General features: G+C 53.8%; 1 protein-coding gene across 1 annotated transcript in view; it reads left to right on the top strand.

Annotated features, from left to right (window-relative positions):
• The first annotated feature begins 4,696 nt into the window (after nt 1–4,696).
• The window catches only part of KREMEN1 (kringle containing transmembrane protein 1), a 48,428-nt gene continuing 36,513 nt past the window's right edge, over nt 4,697–16,611 (top strand). The window contains exon 1 of the mRNA XM_036742210.1: nt 4,697–4,808. Within this exon, the coding sequence (XP_036598105.1) occupies nt 4,697–4,808 (112 nt within the window). The remainder of the gene's footprint in view (nt 4,809–16,611) is intronic.

The following is a 16,611-nucleotide window of genomic DNA, read 5'->3' as shown; positions in this document are numbered from 1 at the left end:
AGGGAGAGGAAGAAAGAGGAGAGGAGGAGAGAGGGAAAGGGAGAGGAGAGGAGGAGAGAGAGGGAAAGGGAGAGGAGAGGAAAGGAGAGGAGGGGAAAGGAGAGGGAGAGGAAGAAAGAGGAGAGGAGGAGAGAGGGAAAGGGAGAGGAGAGGAGGAGAGAGAGGGAAAGGGAGAGGAGAGGAGAGGGAGGGTAGGGGAGAGGAGAAGAGAGGGAGAGAAGAAGAGGAGAAGGGAGGGGAGAGAAGCGGTAGAGAGGAGAGGAGAGTACAGATAGTCTGGAGATGGAGCATCAAGAGAGCTGTCTTCAAGTATTTCAAGGACTATAGGACTGTCTGGTGGATGAAAGACTTAATTTACTAAGTGTTTACTGTGTGCTAAGCACCATAAGGTGTCTAAGGGCTGGGGATGCAAACAGTAAGACCAAGCCAGTTCATGCTCTCTAGAATTGGAATTGTTGCTGGGTGTTTCAGTCATGTCCCCGAATCTGAACTCAGGTCTTCCTGACTCCAGACCCAGCACTCTATCCACTGCCCCCCAGCTGCCCCCTAGAATTGGAGACCACACATAAAAGACAGTTTAGCTGCAGGGAGCTGAAAACTTTCAGAAATCCCAAGGGTGCAGCCATCGGGTGGATGGCAAGTCCTTAGTTTCATCAGTAGATCAGATGGCAGTACTGCGTGAAGGCAGGCTGATGGTAATGCCTGCTCCTCTACCATGTCACCTGAAGGAATTGAGTTATCGACCTCCACCTCATGCAAACCATGTGAGCAAACAGCAAGGGTGCCCCTAGTGGTGACAGCTGGGCACTACCCTTCCTTGGGCTGACCTCATTTGGGCTTATTGGAAAGGGGCTGAGAGGGAAGGCGGGAGAGGAGAGTACCCTAGCTCCTAGCCACTCCTGGCCATTTTGGATGGGTTCTAGGGCAGTCTGGGATAGGGGAGAGGGGAGAGAGACGGAGGAAAGTCAAGAGGGGAAGGAAGGCTGTGGCGGTGGGAATGGGGTAAGAGAAGAAATGTTCTGCTTTGGCCCTAAAGTTTGGACGGGGAGAAATCCAGTTCAATGAACATTACGTGCCCACTCTGTGCTAGGACCTGTGACATAAAGACAGAACCCCAAACCTCCTTATCCCATTCTTCTAGGCAGAGGGGCAGCACAAAAGGCAGAAAGCTACAGTGGATAGAATGATGGTTGGGACTCAGCTCAGAACCTACCTCTGCCATTCAGTCCTTGTAACCTTAGGCAAATCACTGGGCCTCAGTTTCCTCACCTGTATAATGATAGTGTTGGACAAGATAACCCATGTAATATAGATCCTAAGAAGCAAATTTTGGCTTGAGATATATCTGGAGAAAATTCCTAATGATTTGAGGTGCCCGGAAGTGGGATGGGATATCTCAGGATGCAGTGGGATTCTCTTTTCAAGTGGAGAGGCTGGATGCCTGCTTGGGATGGGGGAGGGGTGATAGGGGATCCTTGCCCAGGACCACCTCGGAGGTTCTTGGGTGTGCTGGAATTCTGATCGTGAAGGCGGAGGAAAGAGCCGAGGAGATAGGAGGTGGAATGAAGCCAAGCGCAGAGGTCCCAGCCAATCAGGGCCAGGGCTTTGGGGAGCTGAGGGGAGCCCCCGGCCTCGGTCCCGGGGCTTGAGAGCAGGCTGGGGGCGCGGTGGCGGCAGGAGCCGCTGCATGCCAGCACACGCGGCCACAGCGTGGCACCAGTGCCAGGCGGCGCAGGTTGCCACATGCCAGGCAGACTCCCTGAGCAGAAGCACTAAAAAGAAACCTGCGCAGGTCCCTCGGCCCCGCGGGCTGTCCTAGCTTGAACCTGTCGGGCTAGCTCCTAATTACAAGGAGTTTTAGTCAGATCCAAAGGAAAATCCCCGTCTGCTGCGAGTGAGATGTTGGGTGTGCTTGGGTGCCCCTGCCTTCTGGGATGGGCGGGCACCAGGGTTGCCCAGGGCTTTGGTCCTGAGTTTTGTTTAGACTCAGTCTGCTTGGCCCGCGGGCGAGACGGTGCCCAAGACCAGATTGGGGGGAGGGGGGAAACAGGGTGACTTCAGTTTAAAAGAAAAAAGTCCGCTTGTGCTAAAGACACAGACACAGACACAGACACACACAGACACACAGACACACACACACACACACACACACACACACACACACACACCCCTACCTACCTACCTACCAGGTGCCAGGCTCCGACTTTGGCTGCTCCTGAGGATTCAGAGGAAATCGATCACCCTTCGAGGAGCTTCCATTCTGTTTCTAGACCCTGGGATACAGGTGGTTCCCACGCCCCTGTTAGAGAGGAATCTCCCTGAGCACAGGGGTGTTTTGAGCCTTTCTTTATATCGCTGGTGTTTAGTAGGAGCTTAATAAATGCTCATTGCTCTATAAGCACTATTGTGTGCCAGGCTCTGTACTTACTAGGTGCTGGGAAGGGGAAAGGAGAAGAGAATAGGCTTTTATATAATACCTACTAAGTGCCAGGCACCGTGCTAACGGCTTTACAGCTGTGCTCTCATTTGCTAGGGACACAAGTGCAAAGAATGAAATGATTCCTCTCAGAGAGGAGTTTACATTCGATTATTAGTGGACTGAGACAACAGGGCTCTGAGTTCAAATCCACCCCCTGGGAATTTCCAGTTGTGTGACCAGATGCAAGTGACTTCATCTCAGGTTTGGGGGGTGGGGGGGGGAGAGTTGTGCGGCTCCAAAGAGATGGATCTCTTTGCAAACGTTCAGGTAGGAGAGCAGCCACGTGGGAGATGGGGATGTGTGTCTACACCACATATATAGCTTGCTAGCTGGGGAGTGGCGGCAGCAAAGCAAAGGTCCCGACCAACTGCTTTAGGCAAAACTGAGGAGGGTATAAACTTTGCAGGTGTGTAAGGGGAATCAGAGAAGACGTCCCGGAGGAGGTGGCAACAGGACTGAGCCCGGAAAGAAGAGAAGCTCCCCCTTTTCCAGCTTCCTTTTACTTGCTGTTGTCCTCCACTAGAATGTAAGTTCCTTGAGGGCAAGAGCTGTCTTTCTGCTTGTATTTGTATCCCCGGATTTTAGCCCAGTGCTCGCCAGCCCTGTGCATAGTAAAGTACTTAATAAATGCTGGTGATAAAGGAATACACAATTTAATAGCAGTGTCCAAAAATGACACGGACTGCCTGGCTAAGTAGTGAGCTCCTGGTCCCTGGAGAAGTCCGAGCTGCAGCGGGCTGACCCCAGATTTCCGTTCGGAGGGGATATCTACAAGGTCTGGACTAGACACAGTTATACTCGAGACCTCTTAGTTGCATTGGGGCCCTAGTCATGTTTTAACCTCTCTGGCCTCAGTTTCCCAATCTATAAAATGCGCAGATAATACCTGATGGTCTCTAAGTGCTTTCCCTCCCATAACCACCTCGTAATGATTTTGCATATTCTTGTTCTTGGATATAGAGGCCATCTCCCCAGTTAGAATGTGAGCGATGTGGCGTAGTGGATAGAATCAGAAGGAACCGAGTTCAAATTCAGGCAGAGACATTTACTAGCTATGTGAACTCGGGCACTTTTCGTTCGTTTGTTCACTTATTTATCTGTTTACTAATTTGTTCATTCATTTAAGTTTCTCCTCGAGGACCAGCCAGGCTTGTGTTTCGTCTTTGTACAGTGCCCAACACATATGATAAACCGTAATAGATGCTCTAATCCTGAGCTCCGGTGCCCAGTGGGTGGGGCGAAAGGAGAGCAGTCTCCCCCCTCTCCGCCCGGCACTTTGCTCCTCTGCTTTCCTTGTGGCTCCTACTAACCCATTCTTCCCCTCCGGGCATCTCCACCTCCCTCTTCGACATCACCTGCTTGTCCCGCCCCTCCTCCTTGGCCAGACCAATTGCGAGCACGCATCCATTTTGTGGGCGGAGCCTAGAGCAAGCACCTCCTCCCGAGCTTAGAAGAGAGAATGACGAGAGTGGTTACCAGAGGCGCTCGCCCGCCTAGGGGGCGGAGTCTAGGCGGGGCGGGGCTTGGTGGAGGCGAGGTCGCAGTGCCTTAGTGCGCATGCTCCACTCCGGAGGCAGCGGCGGCTCCTCCCTGGGTGAGTGGGGGGGTAAGTAGGCGACTCCCCTGGGCGCGGAGGTGGGGTTGTGACGCTTTGACCGAGCGTCTCCGCCCCTTGGCCGGGAGGGGGCTTGGTGCTGGAGAGGGGTGAGGAGGGCTTGGGGCGGGGAGGAGGTGGGGCCCATGGGAGGTGGGCGGGGCAATTTGGGGGCGGAACCTTAAGGAAAGGCTTGAGCGGCCCCGCCCCTCGTCATCTGAGCAGGTTGCGTAGGCGGGTCACGCGGAGCGGGGTGTGGCCTCGTAGGAGATGAGGCGCATGCTTTGGGGCGTGACTAGAGGGGCCTCCGAAAAGTTGGGCGGGGCTGTGATGGAGGACCTGAGCGGCCCCTCCCCTCTACGGCAGAGCAGGCGCGAGAGGCGGGCATGGGGGGCGTGGCCCCGCCCGAGACGAGGCGCATGCTGGGGAGGGGCGGAGGTGGGGCGAGAGGGGGCGGGCCACACGTGAGAGGCGGGGTCGGAGGGGCGGGGCCAGCGGGCCGGGGCGGGGCCAGGCCGGGCAGACTGTTGGGGCCCCGCGTCCCGCTCCCATGGCCGGCCCCGGCTCCCCGCGCTCCCCCTGCTCCCCCGGGCCGCGCCCCGGGGCCCCGCACTGACCGGCCCATGGCGCCGCCTGCCGCCCGCCTCGCCCTGCTCTCTGCCGCGCTGGCTCTGGCCGCCCGCCCCGGCCCCGGACCCGGCCTCGGACCCGGACCCGGAGCAGGACCGACGCCCGGTGAGTGACCGCGCCCCGCCCCGCCCCCCGAGCGCCAGCTCGGACCCGGGCCGTGAGGACCCACGTCCCCTGCCACTGGAGGACCCCGGAGAGTGTGGGTCCGGCCGCGGGTGGGCCTTTTTACAGGTGGGGAAACTGAGGTCCAGAGAAGGAAAGAAGGGTGCCACACTGAGTTCTTAGAGAAGAGTTTGGCTGCGGCAGGGGGAAAGCCCCGCGTCCGGGGTCCGAGGACTTGGGTCTGTAGCCTGCCCCTGTCCAGTAGTGACCGACTGCGGGGCTGACCTTGGGCAGGAGATCAGCCAGCAAGCATCTGCGTGTGTGTTGGGGGGGGGGTGTCAATGTGTGTGTGTGGTAGATACTTTGTATCAAGTGTGTAGACAGATAGGTGTGTAGGTGTATATCCTTATATATACACTTATATCGACATGTCGATGTAGATGTGTCAGTCACTGGGCAAGGCGCCCCACTGCTCTGAGCCTCAGAAGAGGGTTGAACTCTCAGGAGAGCGCTGAACTAGGGAACCCCTGAGGGGCTTTCCCTCTATGGCATCTGTGACCCTAAGATAGATACCGAAGCCAGTGTTCTTTCCTCCTTCCGCTCTGGGGCTGCGGTAAGGTGAGGGACTTACTGGAGACCCTGTCCGGGATCCGGGGATGGCTCTGCCCCTGAGAGCTCCGACTCCAGCCCTTGAGACCAGGCAGGAAGTGGAGGACCAAGTGAGGCTGGGTTTGCAGCCTCCTCTGTCTGCAGTTGAGGTTGTTGGAGCAGATCTGAGCAAGAGCTTCAGGTTAGACTCGGGAATGCTGGGGTCCTAACAGAAGTGGCAAGGGCAGCCTTGTGAGCCCCTGGCTGGGCACCCAGCTGGCCCTCCCTCACCTCCTGGAGCCTTCCTGGCCGGGTTCGCTGGCTTTTATGTAACTTTATTCCTTCAGAGGAAGCCAGATTCCTCTTATGTGGTGCTTTTTGTCAGGGAACACACCCCGTTTTGCCAGAAATCTGAGTGGCAGCCTCCCGAAGCCCCCTTTTCATGCTTCCTGTGGCTAGGGGACAGGAGGGGCCCTGGGCTGGGGGGTGTTTAGCCTAAGGGACAGATGTGCAGTATTGAGCTCTGACTGTCACTTTCCCAAGATAGAGTGGAACCTGCTCTGTTGGGACTTCACTGTAATTAGGGCAAAGGAAACCAGCCCTGTGTCTGTTCTTAGACAAAGGCAAAATCTGCTTTGAGGTGGGGCACCCAAAGGTGAAAGGGGACTTAGACATTCTTCCTTCCAGCAAAATCATTGATGGGTGAAAGGACCAGAGGTGTGGGTGGAAAGCGAGGCTGTTTTGTGTTTATTCTAGAATTATTTGGAGGTTAGACACTCACTTCTGAGCATTTTAAAGGGATGGAAAAAAAGTTCCTTAGGAAGCCCTCCAGAGGGGGAGAACTGAAGCCTTCAGGATGTTTAAAAGCAGGGATTCAATAGTGAGACAAAGCAGGGCAGTGCCCAGGATGTTTTTCCCAAGTCCATCTAGAATGTTCTGAGATTCTCATCAGCTCCAAACCTCTTAGAAGGGAAACCACTTTGGCCAACCCATGGAATGACCAAGGATTGTCAGAGTTAGGCCCTGGGAATATAAAGACAGAGCTGAAAATGGCTCAGGATCCCTGGTGGTGAAGGATCATCTGCCTTCCCTGGAAGTCTGGGAAACACCTCTTGTGGATTTCCTGGGCCTCAGTTTTCTCATCTATAAAGTAAGAGCATTGTTCCACATGAGCTTTCTTGCTCTGCCGTTCTGTATGTATGTTATGTGTGACGTGCCCAAGGGGTTTTGTGTTGTCCGAGAAGCCCAGGACTTAGCAACAGAACAGTGCCTCGGCAACTCTTTAATTTCACATTTCCTTCTGTGTGGTCTTGGGTGTGTCAGTAGGCTAGAGGAAGGGATGAAAATACCTGGGCTCCCCTTTGACCCCAGATAGAAGCAGCAAATACTCTTGGCTCTTACCCTCCTGGGTAAGCAGTACTTGACTGGAAGGTGGACTTGTCTCCTCAGTGATAGAGACTTCCTTGGTTTCAAATCAGATAAATTGAGGTCTTAGGTGAGTGAAGAATGGTAGTTTGGGGGCAGATAAATGAGCCACAAGAAGTAGGCTCTGCCAGAGCCAGAGCCCAGAGTCCCTAATTCCCTCCCAAACCATTTGTTCTGAAGGGATCTGGTGCCACTGCCGCCAAGGACACCCGCCTCGGGATTTCACTGTCCTTTCTTCTTCCAGCACATTTCCGGGAAGAGCCCCCATTATTTGAATGTCACCTCCTGAGTGCTACCCACCACTTTCAAACTCCATTGCAATAAAAAAAACCATGTCTCACTCTGAGGGTCTGCCAAATGCATCGTTTTATTATTTTTTTCGATACTGTAATTTTCTCAAAGTTTTGTGGATGGAAAAAATTATTTCAATGCTTAGGTTCTGCACAATATTGCAATATTTAAACTGCTGGTGGTTTGCATTTCTGAAGTCTGGCTTTCAAAAAGCAGTTAGCTCATTCCCTTCTGCTAACTCCTCATGGTTGTCTCTGGACAGCCCCATATCTCCAAGCTTCCCCCTCACTCCGCTTCCCCTCCTTCAGGAATGATGGGGAGGGAAGCAGAGCTTGCTCATTCCATCCTGATTCTCATCGGATGTCAGGGGAAGAGAGGAACAAAGACCGAGTGGGGAGGCGGGCAGCTGGCTGCTCTGGGCATCTACATGTGGTGGTTCCTCCCATGCCTCATCCAGGGGCTGGATTCAGGTTCACTCTTTGCACCGCTGCTTTGCGTCATGGTACAGACCATGTGGCCCCATTTCCTCCTGAATGTCTGCATCGTCTTCACATGTGGGCAGATGTAGCTTTGCCACTGCCACAGCAGCATCTTGAGTCAGAGGACCCAGTCAGAGGGACTCCAGTCCCTCCTCTGCCTCTTACTGCCTGGGTGACTGTGGGCACCAACACTCTACCCCACTGGTCCTGCCTCTCCGCTGTCACACCAGGGGCTTGGGTTCGCCAGCTCTAGGGTTCCTTCCAGCTCTAGGCCTACAAAAGCCATGTTACATTCATGCAGTCGACCACTGATATCACCTTGTTTGAACTCACTTGAATCTATTCCTGGTCACCTTCAGCTGCCCCAGCGAGCAGCATGGAGAGGGAAGGGTGATGTCCCCCCACCAGCCCTGGATTGCTCTTCTGGCTCGGGGGACCTTAGACAGACCTGCTGGCCCTGTCTGTGTGACTGTGCATAGAGCTGATGGGAGGCAGTGCCAGGTGTGGGAAGAATCTGGGATTGGGAACTGGCTGGTCCTTTCTCTGTGCCTCAGTTTCCTTACTTGTTAAATGAGGGATTTGGACTGGATGACCCCTAAGGACCCTTCTGGCCCCATGACCCCACCTGGGCAGCTCCCCCTCTGTGGGATTCAGTGTGGTGCTGTAGGGCTTGAAACAAGAAGACTTGGGTGTGAGTACTGCTGCTGACCTGTGCTGACTTCGTGATCTTAGGCAGTGGAGTCAGGAAGGCCTGAATTCAAATTCTGCCTCAGTCATGAACTAGGGGAAGTCACCACTTCTCTGTGCCTCAGTTTCCACATCTGTAAAATCAGGTGACTGGACTAGATGACTTCTGAGGTCCCTTCCAGCTCCAAGTTTGTGACCGTTGTGTGTGCACCAGACTGTTGTTGCAGATGCCAGTAGGAGCAGATTGAGTCCAACCTAAGCTCTTTGAGTGTGGGGAGCATCTCCCTTCACACAGAGGCTCCGTGTGTAGATAGAGGAAGGCCTCATCTCCTAGGAAAGAGCTGACAACAGCCCCCTGCACAGAGGCACAGCCCGGAGGAGAAAAGGCCCAGAGCACAGCCCCAGCCCTCATCTTGCAGGCCCAAGGCCTGATTCCTGGTCCCAGCTGAGCTCATGACACTCCTATGACGTTGGCCACCAGGCAGTAGTCACAGAGGGATGGTGATCAGAACTGGTGGAGGGAGTGCCCAGCCTGGTTTTAGTGGGAACTCCCTGAAGGCCAGAGGCTGCTGTCTAGGAACCAAAAATACCAGGCCCCTGCGCCTGTGGTTTGGAGAGCTGAAGGAAAGTGAAGCTTTGCTCAAGCATCGGGGGCTCTGGGTATTTTTTCTTCTGGTCTCCTAGTCACTTAAAAAGCCAAAATCTGTGATGAGTTGTGTCCATTTTTAGGAAGACCTAAATTGGGCTGTAGTTTTTTGGCTGCTTCCCATAGGCAGAACCGAGGTCAGAGGCTTTCTGTGCTTTTCCTCGCATCAGGGCAGGCGTGTGCTGTAGTGAGGAGAACGCAGGGAGCTGGTGGCTGTAGCCATCTCAGCCAGCAGCTCTGTCCTCCACTCAGGCCACTCTCCATTTCCCACCACCCTGCCTTTGCACAGACAGTGACCTGTGTCTGGCATGTTCTTCCTTCTCTCCCCTCCCTCTTGAAATCCCGGGCTTCCTTCAGTATGCCCTCTCCCAATCAGAAGGGTTAAAGTTTCTCCCTCTTGACGTGGTTTTATATTGGTTTGTACAGACTATAAAAATAACACCAGCTACATTCCCGCAGTGCTTTCAGGTAGCTGGCGAGCACACTGAGAGGGCTGGGCCTGGAGTCAGAAGACCTGAATTCAAATCCAGCCTCAAGATACTTCCCGGCTATGAGACCCTGGGCAGTCACTAAACTTCTCTCTCTGCTTCACAAAGTGGGGGTGAGCACGATGACAGCCCCCCCACCCCGGCCTCCCAGGACTGTTGTGAGGACTGTGTGAAGGGATAATTCTCCTCAAGCACTTAGCACGGTGCAGGGTGCCTAGTAGGTGCTGTGTCAATAGTAGCTGTCACTACTGTTATCATTGGCTCCCTAGTTCTGCCTCCAGATCCGACGAGCTCTGTGAGCTTGGCCAAGGCATGTAACCTTCCTGGGCCTCGGTTTCCTCATCTGCAAAATCAGGTTGGACTCCATAGTAGCTTTTAGTGCCGTGTTGTTTGGATGAAAGCTTCTGGGGGACAGGGACTGTGTAAATAGTTTTTCTCTGTGACTCCATCATGGAACAAAATGCTTTGCATAGAGTAGGCGTTTAAATGTTTGCTTCATAGTTGACTTTGGTTGAAACGACATGTCAGGGCCTTCCCACTAGGCCTGTGGGCTTTTCAGTGCTGGGCGGGAGCCCTGTGGGAGTGAAGGTTCATGACCTGATTGCTAGTGTGCCCCGGCCCAGAGGAACGGAGTGGCTTCAGCCCGCAGATGTGACTACTACCCTGGAGCAGCCCGATGTCTCCTGGTCCGTGTGAATGCAGCCTTATTAACACCGGCCGAAACGTCACCATGTTTCTTTGCTTCTCTTCCAAACATACCAACGAGGGAATTGTGGTGATCAGAGAAGCTTTGGGGCAGTCCTTCTGCAGTATTACAGCAGAGGCAAAGCTGAGGCATCCAAGGCAGGCTTGGGTTTTGGGTCCTGTGACCGGGGAAGGGCAAGCCCCTTGATGGGCTTGAAGAGGCCATGCATAGGGCTGACCTGGAATCTCCTTACTGTCCGGAGCCCTCGACTTACGGGCCACCCCCAGCAATGCAGGTGCCACGGGATCGAGAGCCACCCAGGCACTGAGAGGGTGCATCAAGGAGCCAGGATCACACAGCCGGGATGTGTATGAGGCTGCCAACCGCATCATCCTGGCCTCCAGACCCGCTGTCTCTTCACTACAGCAGGCTGCCTCCCATAGCATTCACAGCCTGCTTATAAAGGGCACCTTGCTAAAGCCCTCTGAGATGGCAGCACAGACATTCCAGCCCCCACCCCAGACGAGGCCTGGCTAGGCAGCCCGAGGAGAGCTGGATTCCATGGCGAGGACAGTGGGTGGCGTCTGCTGGGGGCCTGCTTTGGGCTCAGCTGTGATGGGATGGCAGGTGTGGCTCAGGGGGCTTTGGGGCCTGGAGGCCAGAAGAGCAATCCTTCCAGAGAAAACCATTTGTCCCTTCTTTTAAGGCCGATTTCATATTCCCATTTCTGTCATTTGAGGCTAAGCAGAGCATCCTTTTTAAAAACAACAGCATGATTAGTATGGTGGAGTATTTTGTTTTAATTAAGTCTTTTTCTTTTTTGCCAGAAAAATGTTTCAGACATACCAAGTTGATTGTGTTTGTTCTATGGAACACAGAGTTAATGCGAAACACTCAAGAAGAAAGGCTTGCTCTTTGTGCATGTGTTGTGTATGTGTGTGTGTACACAGCTTTTGTCCCCTGCCTAGTTACCAGGAGAATAGGGAAGTGCATAATTTTCTAGCCACACCCTCTCCCCCAACCCCCTTGGAAAATGCTCATAAACAGGTTTTCAAGGCTGCCCCAGGCCCCTAGAACTCCCTGGGGCAGCAAGTGTGTGGGAGGGCTGAGGCCCTTCCTATTCCCTCCCCCCAGCCCCCAGCTGCATTGGGGTGACCCCGGATCGCCTTGGATTCATTGTAGGCATAGATGGCCCACCTTGAGGACCTGAGCTGGCACCTAGTTCTGAATCAGTGCTTGTGACTGACTTGCGCGTCTGCTTCCCTCTTGGTCCCTACTCTGCTCAAGCCTGGGCTGCCCTAAGGTGTACTGATTGTTTCCTCTTCCCTCCAATGAGGGGCTTGGGGCTTAGATCCGATCTCGGGGATCCTCTAGCCCGAGTGCTCGGTCCTGTAGTCTTCCAGGTCCTCAGTCTAATTTTAGGAATATGAATATATACACCCCACAGCCGGGCACACTCTGGGGAGGTGGGGGGCGGGGAGCCCAGGGTGGGGGGGAAACCCCAGCACTTCCTCTCCCCTCTTCCTTCTCATTCATTTCTCCCATGCCTCAGCCTCTTCATTTAGTCATTCTGTTAAAATCCATTCATTCACCAAATGTTTACCAAGGGCTCAGTGTGTGTAAAGCATGGCACTAGGCACTTTAGGTGTTATGCCTGCCCTCCGTGAGCTTAACAGTGTGTGAATGACAAGAGTGTAGGGCAGAGTACGGCAAAGTAGGCTCCCGAACACTTGGAGCTTGGGTGCAGAAGCTGTCAGACCTCAGCAGGATGGGGAGCCTGGCTTGGGAGGCCCTGGGGAGCAGATTGGTGGGCACTGCTAGAGCCGGAGGGGCCGGAAAGGCGGCCAGGCTGCTTCCCTCTTTTAACAGATGAGGGAGCTGAGGCTCAGATGGAAAGGGATGTCTAGGATGGTACAAGTGGGGAGAGTTAGCTCATCTTGGCTTGGAAGGTCTAAGTCCCGACTACCAAGCCAAACATGAAAATAGATCCTCCCCTCAAGGAGTTTATATTCTGTTGGATGTGTGTGTGTGTGTGTGTGTGTGTGTGTGTGTGTGTGACATGCATATAGCTAAGTCCACACAAAATAGACAAAATAAATTTTTTACGGCAGGGTGGCGATTGCCAAGGATCAGAGAGCTCAGGAAAGATAGGAGGGGCCTTTTGAGTTGAGCTTTGAATGAAGAGAGAGATCCCAGGAGATGGCAGTGACGAGGGAGCCAGTACTGGCTGGGCTAGAGGGGATGGGGAGAAGAGGGACAGAGGCAGGAGAGGATGTGTCTTCTATGGGGAATAGCCAGACCGATTTGGTCTCAGGACAGAATATATGAGGTTTCAACAGATTGGGGCCTTGTCATCCAGATAGAGGGAAGAGCAAAGATCCAAGGGGGCTGGGGGTGGCAGATATAAGGTATTTGGGGGAGCAGTGAGCAGTCTAGTTAGTGGCACAGGCCATGGGTAATTGAGAGGTTGGCTGGGGCCAATTCATGGAAGGCCTTGAATGCCTGCCTAAAGAGCTTGGAAGGATTTTGAGTGGAGGAGTAACATGATCAGAGCTGCATTTATAGTAATGGTAGTGGAGTGTTGCTCACTGGGCAGTGTTTTGGATGTCCCAGGAATGGATCAGGGCAGGGGAGAGACTTGGAGGCAGCTGGGAAGCTAGGCAGCGGCAGGTAGAGAGGGCCTGGCCCTGGGTGGTGTCAGTAGGGGATGAGTAAGAAAGTTCTGAGGGTGGGGAGGGGACCTGGCGACTGAACAGCTGTGCGGGGCTGGGGACAGGGAGTAGCCTGGATGCCTTCTAGAGATGAACAGCAGTAGGACAAAGGGAGCTCGAGGAGGGGGCTGGGCTGGGGATCAGGACTATGGCAGTCTTCTGGCCCAGAGAACTGAGGGAGGAGGGAAAGGGGAGGGCAGAAGAGAAGAGAGGTTGTCAGAAGGGGCCCCTCTTTTTCCCAGAAGGAGCCGGGCGGCTTTTCAGCCCGCAAGGGGATCCTCTTTCACTCCAGGCAAATACCTCCATGGTCTGGACTTGTACCAGAGCAGTTTTAGGAGGTGCACAGTTGGGTGGTAGGCAGTGCCCTTTCATAGACAGGCTCCTGACATGCAAGGTCCCGTCCATCCCTCCTTCCCATGGGCATCAGGATCCCCTCTGGGTCACCGCCCCCCCCCCTCACCCGCCCCACTTGCTGGGGCCCAGCCTCTACTTTCTGCTGTCACTGATTGAAGCTCTGGCAAGTAGCCCGGGCACTAAACTTTTGATTGTTTGACTTGCCACAAGGGTGGGGCACTGCTTCTAGTGGGCTGGGGCGGGGGGCTCCCCAGCTTCCCAGCAGAACGAATGCCTGCCTTAAGTGTCACTGGCTTCAGCAGCTGCCCCCTCCTTTCAGGCTGCTCAGTCTCTTGGTTCTCTAGCCCCTTCAATGTGTGCAAGGGCTTTTTACAGGATGCCCTCCTCCCTCCTTCCCAACCCCCACTGTGGTGGTGGTGGAGAGGGGAGACAGTGTCTCAGGATGAGTCAGGGTGGTGTGTTACCAACAGCACATGTGACTGAATTTAAAAAAAAAACTACTTTTCATCTCTTAAAACAGACAGAAGTCATACGAAGTATCTGCGTGGAGTCTTGAGAAACATGGCAACCAAGTGGTGGCTGTCTTCTAGGGTGGGGCGGGCCACCAGGCCCCACTGGCCAATCCGGTCCCAGTATGTAAATTACTTGCCGCTGTTCAATCTATAAAAATTCATCTTCAAAGAAAATTATTGGGCTGGTAAAAATATTTTTAATAATGACCACAGAAGCCATATTTGTTTTTCTTTGATGTCCTCTTGAAGGACCTTCTGGTTTGAATCAGATTGTTCCCACATAAAATACAGTGGAAATCTACAGTAATAAAAGCCCTCTTCCTCCGTCTATGGGGAAGTAAACAGGATGGGGACTGTCCTTTTAAGGGTCTTTTCCCATCCCTTTCCCCAGACTCAAAGCTCCTATTACCAGTGGGTGTTTTGGCATCAGTTAAGTGCCTTCCGTCCTTCCCTCCCGCCATGTTTTGCTCTTTCATTAAAGTGTTTCTGTTGTCTAATTATATCCTTTCAATCAAATTAGAGACTGCAGCATCTGGTTAGGGGCTGTAACTGCTGCCATCTGCACCTAGTATGTACAGGCCTTTTCAGCTGAGGATCAGTCAAGTTCCAAACGGCAGGAAGAGATTTGGAGAGAGGGAGGTTAACTTGAAAGAGCCTCTTCAAAGGCTTGGGGAGCTGCCCTGTCCGCCACTGGGATGTGTGTGTGTGTGCAGGAGCTCGCTTCCCAGGCAGCAGGCGGGTGAGCTGGAGGCCTTCCACGCCCCAGCCCGCTCTGGGCTGACGGCACCCTAGACGACGGAGCTGGGCTCCACGTGCTTGCCTGCATTGGCGTTTGGGAGATGGGGCTAATGGACCGTTTGGGGGATCAGATGAGAGAATATATTGAAAATAGTTTACAGACCTTAAAGCACTGTAAAAAATCAGCTGCTACTGTTATTCTTGAGAAAGTCTCAGCTCTGTACGTGTCTCACTGGACCATGTTTTTGGTTTGCCCTGGAAAAAAATGGTCTTTGGTATCTAGTGTCTGCTTTGAGATCTGTAGGGGATATCCAGTGCCATCCGCAGCTTTGTTGTGCATGGAGGTCTAGTGTTCAGAAGGCCATGCCAGCAGAGCTCCAGCCCCAGATGCCCTGCCCCATCACTGCCCATGGTCCAGTCTTCTGAGGGCCCCAGTCAGCTGCTCCGTTAGTGACTAGTTCCTGGGTCAGACAACTTGTTAAAGGATAGCCTGCCCAATCTCAAGAAAGCCTCTAGGAGGGCCCACAGTGGGACCTCTGAGAATGGTGCATGAACTGTCCTGGTATCACGGAGGTTGGTCAGCACTTCCTCACCAGCTTCTCCTTGGGCCACTCGTCACACAAAACTGATCTCGTCAGTGGCTTCCGATTGTGCTCAAGCCCAGCATTGGCTCCCTTCGCTGGTGGCTTGTCCCCCCGAGCTCCCGAAGAGCCTCTTACGCATGATTTCGCTCTTCTCATCGATTAAGCCAGGAAAACCAACCCTGGCTCTGCCTTTGCTCTGATCAAGAGCACCGTGCACGCCCCGGGTGCCTGGGAGTCTTGCGTCTCTACCAGTTTTCAGTTGTTCTGGCTGTGAACACTTAGGTCTTGGCCAACAAGGTGTGGAGGGATTGTGACCAAGATCAGGGAAAGGAGCAGCACCACCAGGGGTGGAATCCTGACCCTTTCGCAGGGTCAAAGGAGCAAGCTCAGCATGGCAAGGGCCACATTCGATGCAGCCAGCTCCTCCCAAGGGCCCGGGTGCCAGGCAGAGAGGAGAGATGTTCCCAGGCCTGCCTTACAGCCGAGCCACATACCATCAGGGGAGGTGGCAGAGCCAGGGGCTGGATTGGGGACAAGGACTAGGGGATGAGCCTAGAGCTGGAGTTGGCCTCGACTGCTGCTTTCTCATTTTACAGCTAAGGTCCGAGGCCTGGCCAGGACAGCTGACCTCCCAAGCTGCTGCCCTCTCCCCAGCACTGTGGTTCAGATCGCTGCTGTCTGTGCTTCTGACTTGACCTACCTGACCTAGGGCCAAGTGATTTCCCTCTGTGGGCCTCAGTTTCTTCATAAAGTGTAAAATGAAGGGTTTTCCAGGGGTGGGGAACCAGTGGCCTCAAGGCCCTTCCAGTGCTGATACTGGGCGGGGGGGGGCTCTAGGTCCTCAAATGCGGCTCTTTGATTGAATCCAAGTTTGGTTGCATTTGAGGACCTAGAAGGCCACATGTGACCTTGAGGCCACAGGTTTCCTGCCCCTGGTTTGGACCAACCACAGAGAAACTCTGTCCTAGGATACTTATCACAAGACCCGTTCCTCATCCTCAGGCAGCCAGAGGAAGAAAAAAACCATAATGGACATATCCAGAAAGTGTGTTCTATGTAGTGTTCCATGCCTGTGTTCCCGCACTATGCAGAGGCAGAGAAATGGGGGAGGGGGTGGTGTCTTCACATATCTCTTCTTTGGGGTCAGGCTTGGCCATTTAATTGTGGAGCAGTCAGTTTTGTACAATTGATTATTAAAGGATGGTTAGTAAACATTTCTAAAAGGAAAAGAGAGCTTTGTGAGCTGCAGACAGACTGGATGAAGACCACTGATCTGGGACCAGGAGGGAAATCTGCCCTGAACCAGGGGTCCACTGAAGGCCATTGGGCACCAAATCAAAGACCTGATGACCTCAGAGACCAAGGAACAGGAAAACATATAGAGAATATGCCAAGGGCTCAAAAAGGTGTGTGTGTGTGTGTGTGTGTGTGTGTGTGTGAAGGGTCTGGCCTGTGGGTCCTGAGGCTTCCCACTGGAGGCAGCAGAAAGAGGGAGCAGATAGCAGGCTGGGAGCCAGCAGAGGGCTGGCGGGAGCATGGGCTTCATGAGGCCAGGCAGCTAAGGTTGTGCCAGTTACCCTCACTGGACCTCAGTTTGTTTTGCTGTACAATGGGGGCT

This window comes from Trichosurus vulpecula, chromosome 1 (genome assembly GCF_011100635.1).
Source record: "Trichosurus vulpecula isolate mTriVul1 chromosome 1, mTriVul1.pri, whole genome shotgun sequence".
In the NCBI taxonomy this organism is placed as follows: Eukaryota; Metazoa; Chordata; class Mammalia; order Diprotodontia; family Phalangeridae; genus Trichosurus; species Trichosurus vulpecula.
The sequence above is the reverse complement of the archived record's forward strand: the minus strand, read 5'-3'. Positions and strand labels throughout refer to the sequence as shown.